General features: G+C 49.8%; 6 protein-coding genes across 6 annotated transcripts; 3 read left to right on the top strand and 3 right to left on the bottom strand.

Moving 5' to 3' along the window:
• Positions 1-7,896: 7,896 nt before the first annotated feature.
• On the top strand, positions 7,897-8,277 carry BC939DRAFT_498170 (uncharacterized protein; the record flags this gene model as incomplete). The annotated part of the gene is made up of 1 exon (XM_051559781.1): positions 7,897-8,277. The coding sequence occupies one exon, from the start codon at positions 7,897-7,899 to the stop codon at positions 8,275-8,277; it is 381 nt and encodes a 126-aa protein (XP_051417918.1).
• A 587-nt stretch (positions 8,278-8,864) lies between these two features.
• Positions 8,865-11,229, bottom strand: BC939DRAFT_498169 (uncharacterized protein; the record flags this gene model as incomplete). The annotated part of the gene is made up of 5 exons (XM_051559780.1): positions 8,865-9,153; positions 9,271-9,371; positions 9,472-9,582; positions 9,687-10,117; positions 10,245-11,229. The coding sequence occupies 5 exons, from the start codon at positions 11,227-11,229 to the stop codon at positions 8,865-8,867; spliced, it is 1,917 nt and encodes a 638-aa protein (XP_051417917.1).
• A 1,897-nt stretch (positions 11,230-13,126) lies between these two features.
• BC939DRAFT_524394 (uncharacterized protein) lies at positions 13,127-15,702 on the top strand (the record flags this gene model as incomplete). The annotated part of the gene is made up of 2 exons (XM_051561254.1): positions 13,127-13,711; positions 14,202-15,702. 2 exons carry the CDS (start codon positions 13,127-13,129, stop codon positions 15,495-15,497), a joined length of 1,881 nt encoding a protein of 626 aa, XP_051417916.1. The 3' UTR covers positions 15,498-15,702.
• A 508-nt stretch (positions 15,703-16,210) lies between these two features.
• BC939DRAFT_434320 (uncharacterized protein) lies at positions 16,211-16,741 on the bottom strand. Its single transcript, XM_051553363.1, has one exon. The coding sequence runs from the start codon at positions 16,648-16,650 to the stop codon at positions 16,420-16,422; it is 231 nt and encodes a 76-aa protein (XP_051417915.1). The 5' UTR covers positions 16,651-16,741; the 3' UTR covers positions 16,211-16,419.
• A 33-nt stretch (positions 16,742-16,774) lies between these two features.
• BC939DRAFT_434319 (uncharacterized protein) lies at positions 16,775-19,130 on the top strand (the record flags this gene model as incomplete). The annotated part of the gene is made up of 1 exon (XM_051553362.1): positions 16,775-19,130. A coding segment is annotated over exon 1 (1,640 nt), but the record flags the coding sequence as incomplete, so codon positions are not given.
• Positions 19,131-19,352: 222 nt separating this feature from the next.
• Positions 19,353-20,411, bottom strand: BC939DRAFT_434318 (uncharacterized protein). The gene has a single exon (XM_051553361.1). It carries the CDS (start codon positions 20,161-20,163, stop codon positions 19,591-19,593), a length of 573 nt encoding a protein of 190 aa, XP_051417913.1. The 5' UTR covers positions 20,164-20,411; the 3' UTR covers positions 19,353-19,590.
• Positions 20,412-22,329: the final 1,918 nt, after the last annotated feature.

Genomic DNA, 22,329 nt, shown 5'->3' with positions numbered 1-22,329 from the left:
TGTACATGTTGTGAGAGATAAGATCGGGGGTGGCGGCAACGGCGTGGATTCCTTTGCCGTGAGCATTCCGATGTGATGGATTTGGATGGAGAAGAAAAATATAATATTAGGCAGGTCTGTATTGTTGCCGCACCCTCTGAAATGAAGCATGGTATACAGCATACCTCGGACACACCTCAGATCGCTACTTATTCTTATCCGCCTCTAAATCCGCCTAGTTCAAAATTAAGCGTTTGGTTATACTTCATGGCGTGTTTGAAAATCGACTTGTAGCGGGATTCGTAGACAAACGATAGCGTTCTCCAGCTCATCACTATCCTCATCATCGACCACTTAAAAAGCAATACACTTTTTCATATCGGAAAGATATTATTAGTAATTCTCACCGGTGAATTGTAGTGATTATCACCGGTGAACAAAGAGTCGGTTACGTGTATTAAAGTTCACCGCTCACCGTTGAATCCAGTGAAATCCGTGAATTCCGGTGAAATTCAGTGAACCGAGAATATGTGGGATTTAGACTATTAGTGAGGGACTCTAGACTAGGGAGCCCTATTGCTAGGGGCATAGAAAAGGGTACTCAATATTCTAATAAGCGGCTTTTGCCGCACCGCTGCTGGCCACTCGCAACTCCAATCCCCTTCACAATCTCCGTCAGCATGAGTGGCGACTCGACCCCGCCTGGGGTCGATGACTGAGCCCTGCTCCCTACTTGGCCTGTTGTGCGCGAAGGTCATCCTTTAGCCGCGTTCCTCAATCATCAAAAAATTTACAGTTGCCGGTGCGTTCCATCACGTTGAGTTCCACCTGCTGCACGCAACTCTGCAGCACTCGCTTGTCCGCTCGTTCCTCGATTTCTTTCACATCCAATGCGCGTCGTTGCCTCCTGAGGACCCAACGAAACCGCTATCACTACGTCTGTGCTCTCCAACACAGTTGCGTCAAATCTTTTTTTTTTTATTATTAACATAAATCCACATGAGCACGAGACGCATGGTCCACAAAGGCCTTGAAGCCATAGATGCCTTCCATGCACGGCAGAGCCGCATCCCCTACCAACTATGTTGGCTTGAGGCGTCAAATTCATAACCCATGTCGCATAGCTAGCCTAACCTAACTCCTGCGTGACCTGTTGCGCGATACACGTCTCCTAATCCAGATCCAATGTTAATAAAGTTGTTTTTAAACCGAATAACCCCTCCATTATGTCCAACTTCCCTCGCCCCAAGCAATGCTGTAGCACCCTATAATCCGCGGCCCGTCTACCTTCCTGGATCTCCGTTGCAAGTAACCGTCTCCCTTTCAAATCAGAGAAATCACCAACACTACGTTGGTGTCCCCGATCACCGTTGCGTCCTCCGGCGCGTTTGCTCATGAAGGTGATTCCAACTGACTTTTCCCAGGCGACAGTGTCCTCGCATCGTTTGTTCCATATCTTGGTCCTGCCAAACTCTTCGATCCTGCTCACGAACTTTGTCGCCATGATCGTTGCAATCCACTTGATGGTGGTAAATAACTGTTTCCAGGTCTCAATGAGTCTCGTTGGCACCAAACCTCGGTATAAGTCCTTGACTTCCCAATCCGTGCGTCAAATCTTTTTTTTTTTATTTTTTTATAGGGGCTTTTTTTTTTTATAACAACTTGTCTCTCGAGTCAATTGACTCTGCGAATCTATCAGACTAACTAGCAAAGATCTACTATCGCTGTCCTCACCACCAAAGCGGAACCGATCCACAGTCGCCAAAAGACAGGTCACATTCCCCGGGCCTGCCCCTAGGGCCTGCGCAACAATTGCCACACCTCATCAGTGTGTTAAAAGCTGAAAACACCTTGTTACAAGAAGGGTATCTTCCCCATCCCCTCCATAGTTGTCAACCGCCTCCTCCCTTGCAGGCAATCCAGCAGCGTCCGATCCGCTGCGTCTGGTTCGAGTACGGGGCCAGGGCAGCTCTCGTTTGCATGGTCGGCTAGCAACGCACCACACGGACAGTGGTCAGCGTCGCAAATGTATCCATTGCCCTCACTCCAGTCTCCTCTAAGGCCCTTGCATGATGCGCGTTTCATCTTGGCTGTGACTCAGCTCCGTAGCTTTCTCCTCAATAAAGCCGATTTTTTCTTTTTAATGAGCGTAGCGAATACAAAAAAGTGTTACGGTGTGCTCGAATTTTTGGCCAGGACTCTATGATATCTGATGAAGTGAAAAGTCGTGACAATGAAGTCCACCCCTCCGGAGTCGTTGAATGGCAATGTTCGCTGATCAGGCCCCCATTGTACTTTTATAATGCCGTTTCACGAGGGTAAGCCGATGACGGATGCTCAATAATGAGACGATCGGAGATCGGGGAAATGTTGCAATTGATAGCGCAAAGGTGGCGAATGATCAGGCTTGGCATTCTCTGTTGATTGTATCTCGTTGCGTGGGTTGCTGACGACGGCAGTCAGTACCTGTCGAAGATGCGGTGTTATCCGGACAATCTGGATGAATACAATGTGTGATACAAGATATATATGTGGAGAAGAGACTGGTTCATGAACCAGACCGTTTATTCTTTTATCCTGGAGTGATGCTCTTCCCCGTAATTAATTTAATAGCAAAAGTTCTCATAGGCTTTAGTCCTTTGAAGGTTGACCGTGCTACTTGACTGATTTCCCTATCCTCCACTGCATCCCTAGCGACCTATCTAGATTTGCGTCTGCCCCGCGTACGTTGGAAACAGCGATGATGGCGATGTAGGTGGACATCTGTGTCAGGCCGTGGCAAAGCTACTTGTATAACACTGATCGTGCTTCGTGTCAAGCGACTAACATATATCAGTGTGATGGCTCTTTATCAAAGCCTTTTGTTATTGCGGCAATGCCTTTTTTTACTGTGGAAAGTCTTTGTTATTGTGGCAATGCCTTTTTTACTGTGGAAAGTCTTTGTTATTGTGGTAATGCCTTTCTTTATTGTGGAAAGTCTTTTTTATTGTGAGAAAGCAGACATTGCTTCTCGCCTATAAGTATTCTGCCACACACTTCACAGCTCCCTTCGTTCATCATGCTTTCTCCTCATTGCCCTTTGCCCGCAGTTCGCTATCCATATACACCTTCACGCTAGATACTATACGCCTGTAGAAAAGGTAATGTACCCTCCAAGCCTATCCTTCCATATCTTCAGCGTCCTTACGAGAGGGTTTCACTAACACTGCTAAGCTTTCAACTCACCATAGTGATCACAGCATGGGCATAAGAGGCCTTTACGGTGCTCTGAAGAAGCGCGGTTTGGATCCAGTTGCCGCGGATCCTCAAGATTACCAGAACAAAGCTATTGAGGTTGACCTCTTCGGCGCGTTTTATGGATCCCTCGTTCGCCAGATCACGGATGATTACGATCCAAGCAAGGTCCGAACTGTCGGTCTCGCGATGGCAGCGCGTTTGGCGAAGGACTTTACCCCTGCGCAATGTACGATTCACATCGATGGCGCCCTATCCCAACAGAAGCGGAACGAGCACATCAGGCGAAAGAACAGACTGACAGCGGACCTCAAGAAGTTGCACGCGGACTTGAAAGTCATGAGCACGAAGTCATCGAACGGCCAATTGACCTCGAAGAGCGTAGTAGCGAAGATCAAGAAGGGCTTCCGCGATGTATACAGATTTGATGCAGCAGCCAAGCAGACACTCCGGGATGCCTTACGAGAAAAGGGTTTTCTGTCTGCACTTGCAGGACCGAGGCCGACACCTGCATTGCACGCACACTGACCATGACAGCCGGTAGCTTCGTAGTGTCAGCAGATTCCGATCTGTTGATATATCCGTCGGTCACCAAGGTTTTGCGGCCGATCTTCTACGGCCTGACCTACGCGTTGTACACCAAGGAGAGTGTTACCAATGCACTTCAGGTTCCCAGCGCAGACTATGTGACATTGCTGGCCATCGTGTCCAAGAACGACTATACCGAGAACATTCCCGGCCTTGGAATAGTTCGCAACCTGGAGATCATCCGCGCTCTACCCCAGTCGCCCGATATCAGCCATATGATCGATGCTTACAGATTCATGGCAGCCATCAAAACCCATGAGGTTATCGACCAGAGCCGATTCAAGCCATCGGAAGACATCTTTTTGGACCTCGAGGAGAAAGTGCTCCAACTGCAACCAGGAGATGAGGCCGCCGATGAGGACATGCTCGGCTTTGATTTCAGCAGTGCAGCACCGCAGTTCCAGCATCTCAAGCTGCAGCGATTTGCCGTCGCTACATATCAGCATGCGAGTAAAAGGTAATTTAAGTGCGACACCACTTCATTCACGCACGCGTTGTACAGATATCAAGTTCTCTAACACCTTTTGCATGGCGATGTATGCGTATATTTACTAGTGCGGTTCCCTTCTACGTTGCGAGGAACTCAAAGCGGAACCAGTTCCGGCCGATCTTTTCAGACAAGAAATCGATCCTACCGCGACAATCGATTGACTTCTCGACTGCCGTACCTCACGATCGCCCGCAGCCAAAAGCAAAGCCCCCCGTCAAGACTCGGAAGGCGGTCATGAAGAAGAAAAACAAGAAAAAGAGGAAGAAGGGGGCACTGCCGAGAAAACGGAAAGGGGTGGGCTCTGCCGACCCATCGAACCCACGGCCCACTTCTGCAACTGCAGCGAACCGCCGCCTCCGCAAGCTGCATATAACCAAGGCACTCACTGTGGGGGTATCCAGGCCAACGTAAAGCGAATGGATCAGATCTCGGTTGCAGAAAGCAAGTTCCTTTCAGACAGGCTACGTTCAACGGTTGCGATCCTTAACGCGATCCAGATGCATATGTACGAGGCTATTGCGCTGGATATCGCGCGGCTTGTTCGTTCCAAGGACACAGCGACAGACGTGACACAGCAGAAGGAGGATATTGCAGACATTATCGACAGCAAGGCCTTCTACTTTGCACTCAACACATTCTTGTGCAGTGGTCAAGAAGGACGAGGTTCCCAGGCTGTTCGAGTATCGGTTGCCCCTGCGCGCAGAATGAGCACTCAAAATACGCCGTTGGTCCCTGGCGTCCCACAACCGCAAGTACAGGCATATGTACAGGCACAACCACAACCAACAGCCACCCATGCCCGACGTGTCTTTGAAGCGTACACGACGTTCACCGGCTTTGTCCCCTTTCGCCAACGAGAACCAGAGGTGTTCCCTTTGACGGTCTCGAAGCTTGCTGTTGCGGCAGTCTACAATGCAGTGCGAGTCCATTACTATGGCACAAAGGTATGTTAAAGAGTATGCAAGATGTATCCGTTGTGTTCCTTGCTTTTCGGAGCACTAGTGTTGACCATTAGCTCTTCAAATTTCTTTAATAGTTTTCCGAGAACGAAGAGCGCCCCGAAGCTGTCAATCCGATCGACTACTTCTTCGAAAAGAATACCGAGAAGCGCATGTTTGTAGACTTTGTCAAGGCAAAGTTTGCAGCTGACTTCGTGTTCTTGTCAGAGGCGGACCTTGTCCATTTATTCTATACAAGCAATACGACACGGCCAATTATAGTCCGAATGCTGAGCGATACAACATCCAACGCTGCGGAAGCCAAGGTCATCGGCAAGAAAGGGATCCTCATCGAGAAGCTGCTATACAGACTGGACCCGGCGACGCGCTTTGACGGGTATTACAGGAAGGTTTCGTTTCAGAGTGACAGACAGTACCACACAAGGTTCAAGCTTCGGGGCATCATCTGCACGAACGGACTGGTGTTGCATCTTCTTGCGCATCACACAACGACAACGCGATGCCGAGCACCCCGCCAAAGCATCAGGGGCGATGACGACGATGAAGAAGAGCACGACAACGACGACGATGGCGACGGCGACGAGGACGTGACCCTGTTCCACGATGTTGACGGTGACTATGACCTCGACGACGCGTTTCTTGAAAGTGGAGGGGGCGAATCTGGTACAGATCCGGTCGCAGCTGCGGCAGGACCCGCCAAAAAGAAACGCATCACGCTCCCGTCTTCGACGCCAGAAAGTTCAAAGCGGCAGAGGCTGTCGATACACCAACTGTCACCCGTAGACCCTACTGCGGCTGTTTCGTCCTCATCCAGCTCAGAAGCCTCATCTGTTCCGACATCATGCGCAGATACGATCGATATCACTTGCAACACCATCAACTGGAAGCGAAGTTCAAAGATCCTAGAAAACGTGGAGGTGCACTTCAACTCTCCTGGCACTTGTCCACCAGGCGATACTGTGGTCATCGGCATTGACCCGGGTGAGATTTACACAATGACAGCGACAAGAATCGACCCCGCCTTACCTACGAAAAGAGAGTCTTTACGAATCCGCAGGGCATTCCTCTACAGGCCTTATATGCTCTTCAAGCGTCTCCTAGAAAAGCAGAAGGCCGCGGCACGCATTGATGTTCTTTAGGCAAGACTGCCCTCATTTACCGTGGAGAAGATCGAGGAATATCTGGCGTACCTGGAGGCGCCTGGTATGGACGGCACTGCCGCGCCCACCACGAGAGTCTGCCTTTTTAACTTTTACAACAGTCAGTGAATGCTAAGGAAGCGCTGGGATCTTCAAAAGGCTCAACAGGCAACGTATGACTACGCAGTTGCGGCCTTGCTTGACCTCGCCGTCAGCAAGGACTTTGTTGGTCAGCCGCTGAGCTCGCAGGATGGTGTAAAAGTGGTGTTTGCGGTAGGATTGGGCTCTTTTGATTCGCAAACTGGCCTGCCAAGCAAGCATAGCGCACTCGAGAAGAAATTTGTCGGCAAGGTAGGAAGGAGAAAAAAAAAAAAAGGGTGGCATACCATCTCTCATCTGCACTGCAACTTTTTCTCATCTTTTTGTTTGTTCCTTGACGCTGCTGATAGGCAAAGGCTATGAGACACACTGTGGTCGGGGTGCACGAGTACTACACCAGTGCTCGGTGCCCTCGTGACCAGTGTATGGCGTTCTTGGAGTCCGACAAGAGGCGGTCAAAGTACTGCCGAAGCTGTCAAATGTTCTTTGATCGCGATATTGTCGGCTCTGAGAACATTGCCACCGTGTGTCTGTCGCAAATTCAGAACCAGTGCCGACCTGCCAAGTTCATGCCATCAACATAATCATAGGGGGTCGGAACCCTCTTTCAAAATTTGTAAGTTCAACATACAAAAATAACGTGCACGAACACCCAACCTATTCTGAATTCTAACCAGTCACTTTTTTACTTGATTTGGGTGATTTCTGGTAGACAGATACTGTATCAATGAGAACTACAAGAATGCTTGTTGTAGGACCCAAGGCTATCATTGAAATAATGACTACGGGTCCTCAGGGCGCTACTGGCACGTATATGGTTACTGGCACGGGTACTATGGCTCCTGATATCACCACCCACGCAGTAGCCCAGCGCTGCGAGCGGATACATCACCGGCGAGGTCGTAGCGCCTTGTTGGCATTACCTGCTTTACTAGCACCCTTGTCCTTTAATGGGGCCTTGATTTTTTATTACCGCTTTTGAATCTCTACGAATACCTCTATGGATTGTAATATAATAGAATGTTGCCGAGTAAAACAGCATGGAAAGGCGTTATATCTCATTTTCCGCCTTAAATATAGGATCTAAGCGTAGGTCGTGGCACCTTCACACAATCGTTGCTAGGATCCACCGATCAAACAGATACACGCAGGCGACATTACGCTGTTGAAGTTACAGGCGCCCATATCCAGGAGAAAGGGAAGCAAATGTAATAGAAAGTAAAGACCTGTTATTTAAACAAGGATCTAAACATCTCGTCCCTACAAGGAGCCTCTCAAATGCACCGATTGCGAGGAGAACGACCAGATAACGAGTTATATAATCCAAGCCTCGTTTTTCCATCCTCTTAGCATTCTCTCCTTACTGCAACTGTCTACACCTGTCGACACATATGCATCTCATTTTAGAATGCAATTCATCCCTCTCGTTCTCATCTCCGCCGCCATCGCCCCGGCCTTGGGTGTAAAAACCTGGGACGTCAACATCATTAACGGTATGTTTTCGCCCAAGGAGCTCACCATCGCTTCCGGAGATACTGCTGTCTGGCCCATGACCGACAGCGCACCTCACATGGTTGTCAAAACCACGAGTGGTGCACGTAGCTGCAATAGCATGGCTGGTGGGCTCAACTCGGGCCCAAAGTCCAAAGACCGGTCCTTTGAGCATACATTTTCCTATGCTGCCGTGGTCAGTTACAACGGCGGGACTGGAAACGACTGCATGAAGAGGGACATGGAGATTCTTATTGTTGGATACGATCCGGCCGTTGACAGCGGTACGGAAACATAATGGGAGCATCGCCTATTCAAATTAAGCAGAGACCTAACTCTGCAAGCGCAAGCGGATTCGTTGACTCTATAAAACTCATCGTTGTTGGTTTCGCGTGCTTTATTGTCACGCTTGGCCTTTAATCAAAGAAGAGCAAGTGCCATGTTGGTACATCTTGCTATTGACCATTTCATAATAGAGAGACAGAAGGAGAATAGCCTTCGACCTTCTGTGATTTCAGTGAATGTTAACGAGGTTGCATGGTCTATTAGGATAGCGATTCAAAAAAAACTACGTGCCTGCAACAACCTCCCCGGAGGATTTAACTCGGGAGGGATGTCAAGAGTAAGGGTCAAGCCTACTAGCACACGTCTCCGGCTGTGGGCGCAGATCGGCTACATGGATGGCGTTGACATATAAACCCAGCATGATCGTGAAGAACATGAGCATACAAAGCGGGAATGAGATCGGACACTCGCAATGATAGCACTCTATAAAAACAGATCCCAGCATGTGGATTCGTTTTTTTCCTTCTCTCACTTGCTCAAAAAAAAAAAAAGAAAAAGAAAAAGAAAAAGAAAAATTAAAACAAAACAAAACAAATGTATTTACTCCTCGCGGGGTGCAAGTTGCAGGCTATCTACGATGATCGGGTACTGTTTAGTCCCAACATGATCCACGTTCTCGACACGAAGGGTGAACTTCAATTGGCCCTCGTTGACAAGCTCACGGACTGTGCACCAGTTGCGACGGTTCAATAGTTTCTTGTTGTCGAGAGGTTGGCCATCGACATCCTGGTGGAAGATCTCGGTCATTTCTTCGGAGGTGTATTCGTTTAGGATGTAGGTCTTCGAGGCGTTGTGGAGTGCAGAAACGACGGCGCCAGGTGGTGGACCGCTGTTGTAAGATTAAACAAAAAAAAAAGTGCGTGTTAGTGCCTGTGTCCTTACAAAAATATTGGAGTAGGGAGCATAGGTTAGCAAGGGAGAAGGAGGGAGGGGTGGAGGGCATTACTTGACAATGGCAGAGGACACGACTTGAACCATGTCGTAGGGATCGCTCAATCGATCAGTGCTCTGGGTACCGAACAAGCGACCTGCTCCGCCCACATGGACCTAAAAATTTGATAAATATGGCAATGGTCTAACATCAGCATCGCATGCAAAGGAAAAAGCTCAAATAGATGCGAGCGCCCCATGCTATTGAAGAGCTTACATCTCCACCAACAAAGGTGACACGAACACCCCGCTGAACGGCAATCGCTTGCAGCATCTCAACAAGTCGCTTCTTTTCGTCCGTATGGACAGTGCAGGCCCATGAATCGACCTACCACATAACAGAAAGAGCCACAGACCATTAGACACTGGTGCCAGAAATATAAAAAAAGCACGTACACAAAAACAGCTGTCATAATGAGTTTGCTTCCTTACCAAATCATCCAACAGCTCTGGACCAAACTGTCCCAGAACGTTCCCAAAGGCCTTGCACTTGCCAAAGATCTTGCCAATTACGCTTCCCCTCGACAACGCGTCTCCCATCTTCTCCAGTACCTCTTCAAACAGCTTCAGGGCTGGGTAGACCAACGGTGTTCCCAGAACAATGACCACATGCTTGGTCGTGGGCAGCAATTTTTCCTTAATCACGCTCTCCAACAGGTTATAGGTCTCGTTCGAAAGAATCATACTCTTGCTTCGCTCTGAACGGGTATCGGGCAGGACGACCAGGGTTCGCTTGCCGAAGTGTGTGATACAGTTCCAACCTTTGCCGGAGGCAGAGGTTTGGAGACCAGCCTGAGTGGTTGTGTTTGCATTAGCGTGTTGCTGGAAGAGAAGATAGAAGCGTGAAGCGGCTGCGCCGATTCCTAATAAACAAATGAGATGGATGGGCGAGAGTGAGACAAACCAGGAGCACTTTTAAACTGCGCGTTAAAAAAACACAGACTATGGGCTCAGTTGAACCTTGCAAAAAAAAATAAAAATCAGCTTTACCTTGCATGACACGACAGAGCTGGTACTTGGAGGGATAAGATCCGTAGCCATCAATAATATCGTGGTCGTCCCAGGTGTTCACTGAGGGGATCAACGACAAGGCCTTGGAGTAGGAACCCGTGGTAAAGTGCTTGACGTAGTGGTCAAAGTAGTATTTCTCGGCCGCGTACCTCTTATCGTTCGTGAATTCAGTTCCGATTCGGTTCTCCTCGTCCATAGCCAACCACTCGGCCATCTCGGGCATTGCCAGTACATCATCGTTATAGATCTGATCGCCGCCTCCAACCATGGCATGAAAGGGCCTTTGGTCGTGCTTGACCAACAAATCGTCCCATAGAGGATTAGCCCCATGGAAGTTCTTCTCTGGGTCCTCGACATCGGACGTGAATCCGTTACAGGAATAGAAGGCCCAGTTGAAGCCCTCTTCCAGCGCCGGAATATAAAAGTTCCACTTCTGAGGCTCTGCCGCACGCTGGCCATCCTCGGTCTCGAACCAGAACTCAATCCTCTTCTCCCGATGTGCCATCAGGGTCAGTTGGATCTCGTAGCGGTAGAAGCGATTTTCCTGCCAAGTCTCGAGGTGTCGTGGCTGGGAGTAGCCGAGGCGGGACTTTGTAGGGTCCTTGATGACTAGACGCGGGGGCTGAGCCTCTTTATCGGTGACGATCAGCGCAGAGCCAACCCACCGACGACGATCGACCTGGATGTCTTGGTAACGAAGGACGGGGCCACACTTGAATTGGGCGGCTGGAAGGATGCGTTCGTACTCTTGATGGACGGCTTCGACATTACAGTCCTCGCATTCTTCTGGGTCTTCGAGAAGTGGATCGATATTGTGCTGGTCTCGGTCATGAATGGTGATGATGGTCCCGTCGTGGTTGGGCTGGTCGTCGTCCTTACCGAAGATGCCTGAGATCTTGTTGCCGATTTGGGAAACAAAGCCGCTGATGGCAGACAGATGGGGGTGCTCGTCTTTAAGTGCCATGGCTGGGTGTTCTTCTACGGAGGGGTATATCAAAGAGGACAGAGCAAGATAGAGAGGGGTTGGAGTGGGTGAGAGTGAAGGAAGGAAGGAAGGAGAGGCGAAAACAGTGTCCGGAATATATATACTCATGTCCTCCGAGGACAGGTACCAAGGCGAAGCGAGGCCTGGACTGACATTAAGAGCTCAACAGGCTGGTGCTTCCTCACGAGGTTGCTTGACTGTACAGATCGCCTGGTAATCGCGAAGGAGGAGAGCAAACAAGAGTTCGCTCTTTCGGAGAAACCTTTGGACGAGTGCGACAGCGACAAAAAAGAGATATATGAAGCGACAGAGATACAGACGGAGGATGACCCAAGCGGATCAAAATAAACGTGTGAGGAACAAGGTTTCGTCCTACAGTAAAGTACATTGCGCCGTCTGCATGGCATGTGTTCAAGCAAATTTGGTTTGGCAACCAGTCCGAGGAAGGAGAAGTGGGCGAGTCCATCTGGGAGAGAGCATCTATACCAGGGTTGTGTGTTTGTGGCATTGTGCCATTTTGCAGAGTATAAAAGGCAGGTTGAAAAACGTTGTTCCTGAGAACTTTTGCTCTCTTTCAATTTCTCACTTACTATGACGGTCTTTATTATACCTCCTCCGTCCCGCGCGGCAGAGGCGGTCTACGTGCAGCCAACTTTGAGAGCAGTGTTCATCGACAGATGACATTAAGGGTGACTTGAAGATATGCAAAAGTGCACGTTCCACCCCTGGTACTTGCTCGTGTGCAACGGCGATCGGATGCTGCAAGTCGTGTGGTAATAAATGAGCATCCACGGTCCTCTTCGCAGCACGCATAATCTACTGGACTATCGAGTAGCCCCGGGTAGTCTCCTGCAGAGAACCGTGCCCACCTTACTCTGCTTGCTACATGGCTATGAAGTAAAACCATCAAAGATCTGCTGATTCCTGGAATATATATCGATTCGGAAATGCCCAATCCAATTGGGAAGTGCAGAGGATGGTAATTGAGTCGAGTGATGCAAAACAAAGAAAAATGAACGCACACAGGGCTCTCTTCTCTGCCGCCTTCCATATCTCTTTTCTTTATTCATGTCCCCCTCCCCTCCTATCTAGCCACTGTCTGTGTGGCTAAATGGATCTGAGAAGAGCATTAGGAGACCCATTGGGATCAACAAAGATGGGTGACAATCGTCTCCAGCCTGGGGAAGGGAAGGGGAGAGGGATAGGGGGAGGAAAGATGGCGGGACAGAAAGAGTAAAAAGATGAAACAGGCGGGGTGGTCCCTGCTTTGATTGCCATTCCGTAATATGAAAAGTGTGAAATGTATACCCGGGCCACGTACTCACTGCGATATAAGTGGCAGACAGTGCGTGCGGGCCATCCCATGTCCCCCACACCAGGCAAGACTTTCCCCCTCAAAGCACCTTAACTGATCATCATCCTGAGCGTCATCGTCATCATCCTCATCCACATCCTACATCCTACATCATCATCATCATCATCATCATCATCATCATCATCATCCCTTTCTTCATCTCCCCTTTATCTCCACCCTTTAATATTCTTTCTTTGCTATAAAGATTTTTTCAGTTCACCTTTTCTCTTCTTCTATCCTACTATCCTTCTATTCTCATCTTTCTATCCCCATCCTCCTCGTGTTTGTTATCGATAATCACTCCTTCTTTACTTCCCTTACTCTGCTCGGTACCGCCCTCGACGCAACAGCAACAAAGGACGAGTGCCTCCTAAAACGATGGCCATCCACTCCGTCTCAAACTCCTCCTCCTCCTCCTCCTCCCCCATCCTCTCCTCCCCCTCCACCTCCACCACCACCCCTGCTGCCTCCCACTGTTCCCCAATCTCGCCCCCCTCGCAGACATCTGCCGTATCTGCTGCCATGTCCGCTGCCACCCTCAACATCGTCGGCAGCGGTCCCTTCTCCAATGGGCCCCAGGACTACTCCTCCTCGGTCAAGAGCATCAATTACCTCAGCAGCAGTCTGAGCAACAATAGCAACGGTGGTATATCCGGCTCCTTTGGTATCTCTGACTATCTCAGCTCAAGCATCTCCAAGTCCAGTCTGCAAGCCGGTAACAACAACAGCAACAGTGTTCATATCGGCAGTCTGACTAGTGGCCTCAGTGGCCTCAGTCTGGCGGCTCAGAATTACTCTCCAACGACCTCCTCCACTCTGAGCTCGGGTCTCCATAGCTACAGTGGCAACGGCAACGGCAATGCTAATGGGAACGGCAATATCACTGTCAATGGAAGCAGCAACACCAGCAGTACTGGCCAGCAAGAAGAGATCTCGACCATCTTTGTCGTTGGCTTTCCGGACGACATGCAGGAACGAGAGTTCCAAAACATGTTTGTGTTTACGCCGGGGTTCGAGGCGGCGACACTCAAGATCCCGAACAAGGACCAGCAGGAGGACGATGCCCTGACCCTGGGTGTGAATGGAATCAACCCTCGCAAGCAGATTGTAAGTCTACGACCGTTTGTGATCAGGGCCTCATCTCTGTTTCTCGCCCATCCCTCGCATGCTCGCCTGCCCATGCTTGCATCACTAGCCCGCTTCCCTGCTATTTCCTGCGGGCAAGACGTCTTCCATCCCTTTTCTAGTCTACTATCCCCTTCGTATGGATGAAAATGCCCTTCTCTGCCAGCCCATCCTTTGGTTCGTTTTCTTTTTCATTTTTTTTTTCCTTTTCTTTTTGGTGCTGTTTGTGTTATCTCAGCAGGAAAAAAGTAAACAGATGACATATGCATCCCCCCCCTGCTCAATCTCATCGGCCTCACGACCCAATTGCAGGAGCACAAACAGAACATGAGAACCCAAGGACGGGAACACCGATGCCCCTGCTGCATCATCCCAAGTAGAAGCCAACAAGCAAATAAGGACACAATCCCGGATATGAAGTATGAAGCTAACCCGTTCATTTCTCTGGGCTCGCTCACTCGGGGAAATTTAGATTGGATTTGCAAAGTTCCGCACTCACCAGGAGGCCCTGCAGGCCATCACCGTGCTTAGCGGACGTAGGGTCGACGCCGAAAAGGGCTCCCTGCTCAAGGCCGAGATGGCCAAGAAGAACCTTCATACCCGCAGAGGTCTCTCCAACGAACTGGTTGCCACTTCCGCGGTTGCAATCAACCCTGCTGCTGCCGCCATGCCTCCCACACCCATTGGCATCAACGGCAACCACAACGGTATCAGCAACGCAAAGCTGCCCCACCCTCTCCAGCACCGCAACAGTCTCGCTGGGTCCGCCGCCTACGATGCCTTTCACTCCGTCCCCTGCAGCCCTGCCTTGCCCAGCGACCTTCTCTCCCCGAAGGACTATCCCAGCAGCTATGATTTCTATGCGGATGTCTATGCGCCCAACAGCACGTCCAACCTCAGCTCTTCAGAATCATTCGGAGGTCGCCATCAGAATTCGATCCAGCAGCAGCAGTCGGATCTCTCGTCTTCGTTTCTGGGGCGCCAGAGTGTCTTTGATATGAACAGAGTCGACCCCTTGTCGATGGGTAGTCTGAGCAACAATGCCGGAGGGCTGGGTGGATCGATCGCTGGCTCGTTCCCCAACTCCGTCTCTAACTCTTTCAGCAGCGGTCGTCACATTGGCCTCGCAAGCTCACAGCGATTCAACAAGAACTTTTTGGATCTAGACAACGACACACCGACGACCACTTCAGGATACCTCTCAAAGTCGATTCCAGCACACACCGAGCGCGGGTTCAACAGCGTTCTTTTCAACAACGAGGACCTGCCCAACCCCAGGTTCCAGGGACTGCCTATCAACACCACCGCTGCAGCGGCGTTGATCTCAGCACCCATTCCTTCGCCTGGCGTGGCCTCCCCCGGATTCCGTCCGCCTGTCAATCCTGGTGACCAAAACCCTCCGTGCAACACGCTTTATGTCGGAAACCTGCCGATGAACACGTCTGAGGACGAACTTCGGGCCCTGTTTTCGCGCTGCGTGGGATACCGCCGCCTGTGCTTCCGTACAAAGTCCAATGGACCGATGTGCTTTGTCGAGTTTGAGAACATCGAGTGTGCGACCCAGGCGCTGAACGATTTGTATGGCAACCCACTGAGCAACTCTGTCAAGGGTGGTATTCGTCTCAGCTACTCGAAGAACCCACTCGGTGTGCGGAACTCGACCCCGTCCCAGCCAAGCGGACTTGGAAACCAGCTTCACAACATGAACGGCGCCTCGTTTCTGGATCGCAGGGACAGCATGACCGCCATGTTTGAGCAGCATTATTAGAGGCCGTGCGTACCAGGTGCAGATCGTTCTTACTTTATTTTTCTCTTTTTTTTACACTCTCTTCTCTGCTGATGAGTGTCATTTGAGACATTCTTTTGTTTCCATCCATGGCGTTGGGGTCGTTGTGCTTTTTGGACGCAGGCATATCTCATGTGTTCATCCATCTTTTTTTTTTTTCTTCTCATTTTATATCCCGTTCGTTCCTTGATACGTTCGACCAGTTGACGCATACCCATCATTTCATTTAAAGACTACAAAAAAGATTCATTCATACATAGTTGCATTGGCATAGCATTATCATAGCATTTCTATAAAGATCATCATTTCTTTATTATCATACGCCTTTCGATTGTCTAAAGGCAATGAGTCGGATGTTACTCGATAGCATGATATTTGAGTCGGGGGAACATTGTTGCCCTTGTGAAGTTGATCAGGCCACCTTTTTTTTTTTTTTTTTTTTTTCTTTGGTTTCTGCCGCTGTTCTGGAGCGCGGTTATTCATGACACATGCCATACCAAAAAATCACAGGAAAAAAAGGTAGACCACTACCGCGCATTCGGTATGTTGACACCGTTATTTGTTTGTGTTCGCAACAGAAACCAGAGAGGAACTTGGCCCGATTTCCTTTGATTTGATCGATCTCGAACTTGGGTCTTGGAATGTGCGTTTCCAAGGGAGAGTGAGTGTGGCCTTGGACTCACCAGAGGACCCTACACCCTTTGCCATTCTCCATGCTCCATGCTCCACTTCATTATTATTTTTTATTTTATTTGAATTTTATCATTCCACTCGCATCGCCCTCCACTACATAAGAATTGGGTGAAGCAGTTGTAAAGGCTTTTTTTTTTATCATGAGGAACAACCCGACCCACAGGCCTAGCATGACACAGGGGGGAAACATACGAGGAACTAGGGGATAGCATCAGCAAACAAAAGATGGTGGAATGTTTTGGAGCGCGTGGTAGCACCCAGCAACTGGACATGGGGTTAAGGAAAAACAAAGTAGGACAAAGGCGAGCGATGGATGGGGACACGAGGGATGGGGATAGGGATAGGGCTGAAGAAGAAGAGGTCGGCCAGAAGAAAAAGCACACGCCGTAGCGTACGGCAGACAGACGGATAAGCTGGCGGTGTGAGCAGCAAGGGTTGGCATTAGAAAGTAAAAAAGCAGGAGATTCGTCCTTGTCCAACCGAAGGCACGCAAGAAGTGGAATGTGAACCAAAAGAATAATAATAAAATCAACCTTAAAAAAGTTTATTCGGGATATGATATGCACCCAACCCACAGTGTGAAGGCACTCAACTCCTTCACGCCTTTAACTCCTTCAGCTCCTCCTCCTCCTCCTCCTCCATCTTCCTTTCCTCCTCGTTTGCTGGAAGTCATCTGCTGCTCCCTTATTTCACCTCCAGTTCCTCTTCTCCATACATCTCACCCGCCTTGCACTGTACTTTGCCATTCTCAAACCCTTCCACACCAAACCTGATGCACAAAAGCAACACAAAGCTCCACATTTCCTCTTTCTCCATCCCATTCCAGCTCTTCAAGGAATAGACCCTCGCAGTCCAAATCCAAACGTCTCCTTCATTCTCAGCATTCACAACCTGGTCCCAGACACCAGGTACCGTCCGTTGAAGTAACACCTCCCTCCCACACCATCCAAGAACTAATCAAGCAAACAGAGCAGTTAAAAAAGAAAACTCAGCAAGACACAACACAGACCAATGAAGCGAGCAGGCCAACCTTCTCGAACCATTCCCTCGAATCCTTCCGGACGAGTCTCCTTTGAATGCGATCGTCGACCCAATTTCCACGCAGCCGTTCCCATCAGAAAGCCCAAACCCATCGCCCTTTCTATTACCGGTAACAGTCTTCAGGCGGCCAATAGAGTGAGCTCTTCAGAAACAGCGTCCCTGTCGTCGTCGGCGCCGTCGGCCTTTTGGACTTATGCACCCTTCAGTGCCTTCTGGGACGACGGCGATGCTGATGATGAGGGCCGTGGCAGAACAGGGGCGACAAGGCCAAGGCGTGACAACGACGGCGGCAGAGGCAACAGCAAAGGCGATGGCGATGGTACAAAGGCTCTGAAGGATGATGTGATGATGGCTGCTGTTGTCCAAGGACAAACAGAGTTGGTGTCCGTGCAGGGTCAAAAGAACATATTGACGTCGTCGATGGGCATGAATGGAGCTAGCGGTAGCAGAGTAGGAATAGTCCCATGTATGCGGGCGACGAAAGAGATGATGACAGCAACAACAGATGCAGCAGGAGCAGGAACAGGAGCAGGAGCAGTAGTGGCAGCGGGAGTGGAGCAGCAGCATACAAGACCTGTCTCTCTCCCCGCAGAGTCCACGACGACAACAATAGCAACAGCTAAATCAGGATCATCCCAGGGTCAAAGAAGGCATTCTTCCGAGGACGGACTTGTCCACGGCCACGGTCACGAGCACGGCGTCGGGCAGAACGAGGACGGCACACGATGCCTACCTCTATCGATGTACATCTCTAACGGTCCACAGCCTCCCTCTGAGAACGTATACGCGATCCCGACGAAATGTCGGATGGTCTTTCATATGCGCGACGAGATCTCACGTCCGCATCGTGGCCCCGGTGCCGGTGCCGCAGGAGCGGACAAGACGAGACGAGGATCTGTACCACAACAGCAGCAGCAACGGCAGTCACGACAGTTTCGACAGACCCCAGAGTTCCCGTTGAAGAAAAGTCAGAGTGCCAAGTGTACGAAGACGGTCTCGTTCAAGGAACTGGACCAGTGGAAGGATCCCTCAACGGCGAGGACGGCGGTGGATGAGGATATAGAGGGAAAGGTGGGAACGAAGGTGGGGGGAGAGCCGCCGAGCGCTAAGATTTCGACGAGGGCGACGATGATGAGGTCGGGCGGCGAGGCGGGGGGTGTATCGGTGCCCATGTTAATCCGTCCATCTATAGAAGGTGATCTCGGCACATCTGGCAGATCCACGTCCATGCCCGTCTCACGAGTCCCGCCATCCTCACTCCCCGCACGACCTGCACAGCCCCGGCCGAGTGCACAGACACATCACCGCAACCTGAGCACTCCCTCGCCCTCTACACCTCCTTCTTCATCCTCATCCTCATCACAGACGCCTGCGACTGCAGGCATGGTCCCGAGGACGATGTCGACGGGTGCGGAGAGATCTTTTAGGACAAAGTCCACGGATTTGGTTTCGGGCGGCAAATTCAGTAGGCTTTGGAGGAGTGTTGCGCACAGAGTCAGTTCTCATGGTCATCAGCATGATGGAGGACAGGCGACGATAGGAGGACGCGGAGGAGGTGGAGATGGGGCTGTTGCGTCTGATCTGGAGCCACTGGTCGCTATTGTTAGTAAATAGCTCTTCCTTATATGTGTCCTCCCTCCCTTCTCGCTCTATTTGAGATATTCATCACGGTAGTAATATTAATGGTAGTAGTAATAGTTATGACAATAATCCACTCATTGGGAACGTGGACAGTTGCAGGAGGCTCCGCTGTGCAATGGCATAGATGCATACCCTAACATCACATATCTGTTTTCCATCGAGGCACGCACGCACGCATGCATGTTTGGTCGGAGACATCTGCTGTCGATGTATCAATAAATCAACAGACGCTTGGTGCATGCATCAGAAGACTGAGCAATGGGACAGGCCCAGCAGACACATATATATATATTTTTTTTGTGGAGGGGAAAGAACCTGAACACAGTTACCCATATCTTTGTCCCCCTCCTCTGGAGATTACAATCTTGGGAACTCAGGGGGACCTGGAGTAACTTAGACTAGTATTGGGGGCTCAGGACGTCTGTTCAGCGGAACTATATATCACCCGTCCAGGGGGGGGGGGGGGGAGGGAGGTGCCGGGAGGTACCGAAGATGGACTACCTACCAGGTGCGTGTGAACTTAATTTCAGGTGTCTCTGAAGCCTGCGTACTTTCAGAACAGAACCCAGAACCTTCCCAGATGCTTTCGATGCATTGTTATATGCGTGCAGTATTATTGTATATAAGAGGAAGTAAATAGTCTAACATAGTGAGAGGTTAAGGTAGGAAGGATGGGTGGAGATGGGGGGATAGGAGGTTATCAAACCATGTATTCCCAAGAAATAACGATACTCTTTCCTCCAGAATCGACTCTCTTCGCCCACTCTGCCGATCGCTCAGGACTAGCGTGGTTATGGACGGTCTTGACCTGCCATAAAGGATTGATCAGCCTCATCTCCGGGTACTGTCGCCTAACCTCCCACAGGAGCCTGTTCTCCATCCCCATGACGCCCAGGTGAAAATCCAGATTCGAGACCAAGTCCTGGAGCGCCGTTTGGTTCGTACAGATGCTCCTGGGCTTGAACACAAAGGTATCGTAGCTTCCACCCCATTGAAACGGGTTCGGTGTCATGCCCTCAGTCTCATGCTTATACCAGCGTGTGATCGCATAAAAGGTCGAATCGAAGACCTTGTCGGACATCATGGTGAAATAGCCGATCGAGGAGTCAAAGAGGATATCGGCGTTTGAGAACATGACCCGATAGTCCATGAGGTGGTCGCATGCATACTGGATAAAGTCGCCCATGAATGGTCGTTTTGGGATCACGGATTGTCGTACGTGGGGTGCCAGCTCAGCAAAGGACGGTAAGGGCTGGTGTTTCTTTTCGACCATGACGTGAACTTGGTCAAAAATTGGGTTGGAGGAGATACTGGCTAAAGATTCATCGAGCTCTCTTTGGCGCCCTTGTTCGTTTGTCCGGAAATAGGAGGTGATTAGGGCCACCTTGGCGTCGGGTCGGTAAATGAGGCAGTCGTTACCGTCTTTTATGCTGGCAGTTAGGGGAGTGTCGCCGTCCTGGTCTCGTTTGCATGGAGTGCGGTCATGTTGGAAGGGTTCTTCCTTTGGTACGATCGCTTCCTTTGGTACGATCGCTTCCTTTGGTACGATCGCTTCCTTTGGTACGATCGCTTCCTTTGGTACGATCGCTTCCTTTGGCACGATCTCTTCTTTCGACATAATCCTTCGGACATCTGGACGGTGATAGACAGTAAGGATTACGAATTCGAGGAACAAGAGTCCAAAGAAGGGGAGGAGACGCTTGAAAGACATGCTGAGGAAGTGAGGATGGTGAGGAGGGGTATCAAAGTTGCGGGAGTGAGGAGGAGTAGGAGAGAAAGATGGAGAGCGCCACAAAAGATGGTCGCTTAAGCAGTTTCCCGAGAACTGCAGTGTGCACTCCAATCAAGAGTAGAAAACCCTTTTTGCAGTCCCGCACATTTTTTGACCCAAAAGTGGTTTGTGTATTGCATGGAGCAGACTGATTGGGCAACGAGCTGCAATATAGAAACGTCTATTGAGTAGACGGGCTGCGGCCTTGGTATTTAAAAGCATTTGTCCCATGGAATACATCCCTCTGCTCAGTAAACGTCTTTTTGGTACAATCGAGGGAAAGCCTGCTGTAGCACCATTGTGCGCAGACTACCATGCTGCATTCGCGTGGACATGCTGAAGCTTCATTGACCCTTCAACGCCACCAGGCGGCTCACGCAAGTAAGAAGAAGAAGAAGAGGAAGAAAACAACAACAGCACCATCAACGCTATGCATAAGGTTTAGTGCGCAATAATCTAGCATAGCGTACAGTTGAGCAGTTGAGCTCATTTTTCAACGCCTCATAAACTTCCTTTTTCTTTATCTTTCCCTACATCCACCCACTGCCAAAAATAAATAAATAAAAGACTACTGTACTTGCTTCTAGGGCGAATCAGGATTCACGCTTCACACATACATGTCATGTACCGAGGCGCGAGGGAACGGACGAGAGAATCTGCGGAGAATGTGGTGGGGAGCAGAAGATGGTGCGGAAAAGAAGGGTTGATGGGGAGGGGTCGAGATAAGGGGCGAGGAGCAGAACGAGGTGAAGGAAGCAAGAACCGCAGTGGACACGAAGGGTGCATGCATGACAAGACAACCAAGGACAGCGAATGGTGTGGAGAACATCCAGGTTCAAGTTCAGGTTCCTTCCGCGCAATGTAAAAAAGAATAAAAATAAAAAAATCTTCACTTTCACACTTCCACTAAAACGCGCATTCCGCCTAACTCCTTCCTCGCTTTAGTTCGGCCTCTGTTATTATTCAATGGTCTATATAGCTCATGAACGGATAATCATAGTTTACGTACCAGGTAATAGCGGCGAAAGAAATTCAAAGCAATGCCCATAGTCCAAAATTGCGCCTCACAGCTCGTCCTATCCCGGTTCCAACTTTAAATATCTAGTTACAGCCCTTATACATAACCACCCACGGCTGGGACGTCAAAATTGACCTTCAGATGTAGGCAAAGCGATGAATCTGCAGTTGAACATCCGAGACAAGGATGGAAGCTCGTCATTCCTATCCTCAGATCGACCCTATCCTATAATCAGATGCGCAACGGGGTTGTGCCACGTAAGGGAATCCTACTCATTTTTGAAGAGATGCGGTATATTTGTGTAAAAAATAAAGATAATGGAAACAAAAATGCATGCTGTGGCGCTGTCCTTTATTTCTCAACAAACCTCCTTGTCCCCCATTCTGTGTCTCTTCTTTGCCGAGTTGCCTTTTAGATACATTTATTAAAGAGCTGCATTCTACTCAAATACATAGGTACTATTTCTCTTCAGTCCTCATTTGCGAATGCCCAAGTACTCTCTAAGACCTGCATCCAGTCATCGTCCTCATCGACTTTAGGCCCAGAAGTCAACTCCGCTCCACTCGAAGCAGCTTGCCTGATGCACTGAATTAGAAAAGTAGTAATAACAAACATTCTCTGCGATATCGAAGCAGAAGTGTCCGTCCGAG

This window comes from Gamsiella multidivaricata (assembly GCF_025024155.1).
Source record: "Gamsiella multidivaricata strain RSA 2152 chromosome Unknown BC939scaffold_1, whole genome shotgun sequence".
NCBI classification, from domain to species: Eukaryota; Fungi; Mortierellomycota; class Mortierellomycetes; order Mortierellales; family Mortierellaceae; genus Gamsiella; species Gamsiella multidivaricata.
This window is presented reverse-complemented; position numbering and strand designations above follow the sequence as displayed.

Excerpts from the sequence above, each read along its gene's own strand:
- BC939DRAFT_434320 (XM_051553363.1), bottom strand. The coding sequence starts at position 16,650 with ATGCCAACCCTTGCTGCTCACACCGCCAGCTTATCCGTCTGTCTGCCG.
- BC939DRAFT_434318 (XM_051553361.1), bottom strand. The coding sequence starts at position 20,163 with ATGGTCGAAAAGAAACACCAGCCCTTACCGTCCTTTGCTGAGCTGGCA.